We start from the raw sequence: 6,167 nt of genomic DNA on the forward strand, positions 1-6,167 counted from the left end.
AACGAACACAGCGTACAGTCGAGTCTTAACAGCTTACTTACAGCTGGGCTCGTCAGGCTCTCTGTTTGGCTGCAGTGGTTATTATTATATTTACATGCTTCCAGCTCCCGTTTCTGCTCAGACAGCTCCTACTTTTCCTTTCTCTCCCTCCTCGCTCACAGACACATAAGCAGCACGGACTACACTGCCCATCAGGCTCCATGCTTTAAGGCGATGCCTGTAACACTCAGCCTGTTGCCTTCATACTAAACCTTTTTTTGAACAGTAAATTTTTAAAATAATTCTTCTCATCATTATGCGGCTGCAAATAGAGGTGACATGGGCCACGAGATTGAGACTCAGGCATTTGAGCCTCTTATCGCGTGTTTTGTTTGGGTTTCCACCGGCGAGGAATTACCAGAAACAGAGAGAGCAGAGCCGAACATATGAAACAGGAAAAGACCGCTGTGTAATCCCTTTATTTCAACAAAGTAACTGTATTCTAAATACCACCTTTTTAAATGGTAACTGTAACAGAATACAGTTTCTCATATTTTGCATTTCAAATACGTAACGGCGGCACATGTACTCCATTAGAAAAGAAGAGAATAATCCTTTAATTGTCCCACCAGGGGAAATTTGGTTGTATCAGCAGCAGCGTTACTCCCCAACACTGAACACACATCATCCAAAAAGTCTGCCTGCATCAGTTTTTGTGTTTTTTATTAATCTGTTTCTAATGAACAGTTTCTTAGTCCACAACCAATCGATGACATCACAGTGGCTATGCTCTTTTTCTGTATATACAGTTACTCATACAGTATGAGTTGCAGTTAGACTCACATCCCACAGTAATATCTGTATTAAGAGTTGATCACAGTGGCGTCATTATCTGTGGTAAAAGGCAAAGGTCCATGCATGCAGTTTAATAAGACTGAGGCAGAAAGCTTTTGGCACCAGTGTAATACTATCTCCTCAACTCCTACCTGGATGTTATTGATACTGAACAGGCACACTGTGTCTTCGATGTTAATGGAGAGCAATCTCATACCATCACAATGTAAAGTGAGTGTAAATGAATTACACACGTCGTAATAGAATGAGCGCTATTTGTCCTCAAGAAGAATCTGAAGGAGACGTCCGCCCCTCACTGCTGGCTTCTAATGGAGTAATTAAAACAGAGGAAGCATCAGTCATGTTTCTCTCCTGGGAGATAAGCTGTAGGGGGTTAAAAGACCTGAAATCAAAAGCTCACAGCAAATCACACACATCCTGCTCAGAAAACTCCCACACTGGATCAATTACATTATGCTGGAATACAAATTACCAGTGATATGGGAATAATCAGCCAATTAACTCAACACAGCATCAAAACCCCATGACGTCTTCGAGCTGGAATGGAAACAATTCATCAGCTGCCTCAGAACCAAACTGTGAACATACCTGCTGACAGTGGGTCATGTGACACAGGCCGAGCAACTGGAACTGACACCTAGCAGAAGCCATGTTTAACAAGTCACAGTAGCTGAGGTGGAGAACTGGGTTGCACAGGAACAATCTTGCTATAAATAACATATTATCGTTAACAAAACCTCCTCTGGTCTGTACCACACAGCAAGCAGTATCATTAAAGTTCTCTCTGTCAAATTGTCCATATTGGAAACATTTTGGAGGAAGTAGCAATATTTTTATTTTGGGTTTTTAACTTCCTCATTTAAAGCATAAAGCTCCGCCCAAAGCTCCCAGCCATGTTTGGTTCATAACAATAACCACTGGAGCAAAGCTTTTTTATTTTTTATTAGTATTTTATTTGAATGTTACTATATATGTTTTTTAATAATGTTATCAATGTAGGAGTAAATTAGCAGGTGTCTGTCTGACATACCCATAAAGTCGAGCTACTTAGTTAATGCCTTCATAATGCTGCATTCATCTGTGAGTCCACTACAGTTAAAGAAAGAAAATTCGATCATCCGATAGTGAGCACAAAGGTCAGTAAATTGTTTTGACCGTGCAGAGAACTTAAAATGGACCAGCTACACATTTGTCCAGCTGGCAGACTTCAAAGAAGTGTAAGAGGAGTGACGGCTCAGCTGTCTCCGGCTGTCTCTGTCCACAACAGAGACGAATCAACGCTTGTGTTTGCCAGCATTAGCTTCTTAGCACTCCAGCTTCTCCTCCAGTTGTGGTCAGTTCTGGAAAGAAAGATGGCAGCAGATGCAATGACATATCACTGGCTGATGTTATAGTGCACACTTTAATTTGCAATTCACTTTTTAAGAGTGAGAAGTGAATATTTTAGGGTTGTGCTGCTCACCTTTTGATTCCTCGCCCTGTTACTAGAGTAGAATCCATCTGGGGATTCGACACACTGCAAATATGTAGATGTTAAATCTTACCCGGCTTGTATTTGTGTTTGAGCCACACAGACGAATTATGACTCAAACTGAATTTAATTTTGAGATTTTTTACAATGTCTCAAAGTGACGGGAAAGAAAAGCCAGACACAGACATGTGTGAGTTTGCTGTGACTGCAAACGATCACATAAATGTCTGCAGCACAGTTTATTTTTCTACTGATCAAATTAATGTTAATTAGCAACTGCAAGCACTGACCAGCAGCAATTACCATTAAGCAAAGCTCTTTACCGGATAAAAGAGGAGAAGCATGTAAATGGTGTGCATGGTGGTTATGGTCCACCTCCCAAAATCTCTGTGAACCAGTTTCCATATTCACACATGCTCAACACCACAAATTGGTGGGTTACCAATCGTAGCATCGGCAGCAACTCTGTCCTTCTCTGTTTGCTGTTACGCAGACATAATTGGGGTACAATAATTGCATTTCATCGGCACTAAATCACAGTTAAAACTGAAATGTTAAAAGCCCCATTGTTGCTCACTGGATTTTACGCACATTGTCACACAATTACACTGCTTTGTATCTAGAAATAGTTTTTGAGTAGATGGTTATAATTTGAGATCCACTTTCCTTTCCCTTCTAACCATTTGGTAAATAGGACATTGCAGCAAATTAGCCCTTCCTCTGCTCTCACAGTACGACTAATGAAGGACACTGAGCTGCTATTATGGTTAGCCACCAACAAATATCACCTCAGCTTATTCCAGCCAGGATAACTTGGATGACAGTAAAGACGTTTCTGACTCACTTACTTCCTCCCGTCTCTGTCTTTATGATTGCTTGAGTTATTTATACGGTTGTGTTAATGACTTATTTTGACAGGTTTGTTTGTTTTTTCGTGTGTCATATTGTGTGTTTGCTCCCTGTCTTTGTCCCTCGTTTCCATTGTGGTTCCACCTGTTCCCAATCAGTCCTCCTGACGTTTTTGTCTGTTTTGGAGGTTTTTTCTCTTTGATTAACATTTTGTTTTTATCTGGTTTCTATCAGCTTCATTAGTTTGTTCTAGTTCTACATCCTGTAACTGTGAGCCCTCATCTCGACACACTCATATATAGTCAGAATGAGGTATGCAATGTCAATAATAACACTTTGCAGAAGCTGAAGAAATATTCTGTTGGTCCATTTAAGCACTTTGCCTTAGTGTATGTGAACTATGCAGTACTTCTACTGCAATACCAACAAGTGATCTGTGATCAGATTACTGTCGGATTTTTCATTCCACGCAGGAAATGTTAGGTGCTGCCTGCCTCTCTCCTCTGATTGTGATCAGTTTGCAAGGTGTTTGTTGTGTGATTCAATCAACGAATTTGCTGTCTATAAACAGGGTTATCAATATACTATCAATACATTGTATCAATATACATCTACAGCTACATTAAGTTGCTTAAACTGCTGTGATTCTCACTGATGACCTTTAGTGCATCCAATATCTGACCAGACAGAAGTCACAATAGACACTGACAAACTGCAACAGGCTGAATAGTGTTACGTCCAAGTGCTCCGTGCATAGTTTCCCTGTTCGGTGGAACTAAAGTCAAATATAGACGCTAAAGAGACCTTATAGCAAAGTTTCACTGTCATGTGTGCTGAGTGACTGCAGGGACGAGCACCGGCTATTTTGGGATATCACGGTGCACATTTGAAATGTGCTGCAACTTGTTTTATCTGCCTGAAGTGTGGATTCACTGACTGTGGCTCTCCACAGTGCGCCAGTATTATCAAAAGGAGCTGTGCATCCCGTTGTGAAGCAGGCTGTTGTAGATTACGAATTCTGTTTTGTGCAGGAACCGCTATATAAAATTATTTCTCAGAAATGTGTTTGTCAGCAGTGTGTCCTGTTTATTTCAGCTCTCCATACAACCAATCAGCCTATGAAGCGACTGATTGATCATCCTGTTAAATTCATTGAGTGCTGGCATTGATCTATATGGTGCTTTGATTTCAAGCAAGCACACCTTTGTTTGCCCTGATCCAGATTTTAACTCGTGTCCCACCTCTGATCCAGATGTTAGACCCGTCCCTGATCCAGATGTTAGACCCGTGACCCTGATCCAGATGTTAGACCCGTGACCCTGATCCAGATGTTAGACCCGTGTCCCTGATCCAGATATTAGACCCGTGAGAGATATGAATTTTGGGTCATATCGCCCAGCCCTAGTGTGAACTGAGTTCAGCCTCAGCAGCAGGTTACCATGACAGCAGTTAGTCAGCTGTTTCAGTCAGAGCTTCACTGACGGAGCAGAGGAGATGTTTCTGCTCCACTTCCTGTGATGGTGTCACCATGATAGCTGCTGTCCACATGACCGCAGGAAGCTGCGAGCTGTTGGCTGAAGACGTCCACAGAGACGAGCTTCACCTTCCTGTCCTCTAACAAGGCTGAATCTAATCCTCCTCATGCTCCTGCAGCTCTCTGGACCATCTGCCTGATGGAGGTCAGTCCTGCCTGACATTACCCAGCAGCCCTTTCATTAATGTGTCTTCACAGCAGAGCTAAACCTTCATCATCATCATCATAAGCCCTGACAGGAACATCTCATTTACTTCATGTTTTCTTCTTCTGTGGTGTTTCTGCCTGCAGCTCGTATTCAATGATCAGCTGTGCATGAATTATGCAGATGTGTCTGCAGACTTCTCACTCACTGAGGACAGATGTTAGTGTCTCTGTCCACCCGCTGTCTCTGACACACCTCCACACTCATCCTCACCATCCTCCTCCTCATCATCATCATCCTCACAGAGTGCATGAAGGGCTGATGGGAGGTGACTCATGAAATCACTCCTGTGTGTGCTGTAAAGTAATAAATCTCCAGGTGTGACTGGCTCCATATGAAGTGACACGTTCAGGTGTGTTTCTGCTTCCTGTTTGACCAAACTGTACTTACAACAGGTTGATTAAACATTACTACAGTGTCCTGCTGAGGAATCAGAGTATAAAGGGTTATAAAGGTGAATCTCCTGTATGAAGCCTCTGTCATGTCTCTAATTCTTCTGTAGCTGACATAAAACATATTTAAGAACTGTAATGACTCTAACAGTCCAGCAGAGGGCGGCAGAGCAGCTGGAATCACAGTTACATAAGAGCTGCTCTCCTGTCTCACCTTTGGGTCCTTTCATCAGTTTGATCTGTGTGATGCGTTCGCTCGGTGGGCGTCTCCGCAGCACGTACAGCCTGACAACAGGCCCCGCCTCCTTCAGCGCCTCCACAGCGATGGAGTGAGTGACCTCCCGGACGTCCACATCGTTAACGAATACGATGCTGTCGTTCACCCTGGAGATGAAGAGAGAGGGAGAGTCATTGTCACCTCCTCAAACAGCTGTTTGAAGGCTCAGGGGTGATCAGGTTTAGGTCCTTTAAAGGTGAGAGGCTCAGCTTCATGTCCTCAGAGAACACAAGCACAAGCAGTCTGTGTGTGTGTCTGTTTGTGTGTGTGTTTGTGTTTCTGTGTGTGTGCACCTGAGGCGTCCGTCCTGGGCAGCGGCTCCTCCGGGGATGATCTTGGTGATGAAGATGGAGGGGTCGTCTCCGATGTGAGGATTGTCGGTTCCTCCCGCGATGCTGAAGCCCAGACCAGAGTTACCCTGAACACACACACGTGAACACACACATGAACACACTGTACCTGATGCAGACCTGGGTCTTCCTGTATGTGGATCCCGGATGAGCCCCCACTTACACCAGCACCTGGCCCATGAGCTCAGTGAGCTCATAAATCAAATCTGGGAGTGAATCTAAGACAAACAGCCAGCCCAGGCCCAGGAGAGTTAT

At 43.5% G+C, this 6,167-nt stretch overlaps 1 protein-coding gene across 1 annotated transcript in view; it reads right to left on the reverse strand.

Moving 5' to 3' along the window:
- LOC102312323 (disks large homolog 4) overlaps positions 1–6,142 on the reverse strand; it is a gene marked incomplete at its 3' end in the record, with an annotated part of 6,564 nt that extends 422 nt beyond the window's left edge. Inside the window, 2 exon segments of the mRNA XM_005953188.3 lie at positions 5,500–5,669; positions 5,856–6,142. Coding sequence (XP_005953250.2) covers positions 5,500–5,669; positions 5,856–6,109 — 424 coding nt within the window.
- Between the last annotated feature and the right edge of the window lie 25 nt (positions 6,143–6,167).

The sequence above is a fragment of the Haplochromis burtoni genome, unplaced genomic scaffold, assembly GCF_018398535.1.
Source record: "Haplochromis burtoni strain Fernald_Lab_line unplaced genomic scaffold, NCSU_Asbu1 Contig_2558, whole genome shotgun sequence".
NCBI lineage: Eukaryota > Metazoa > Chordata > Actinopteri > Cichliformes > Cichlidae > Haplochromis > Haplochromis burtoni.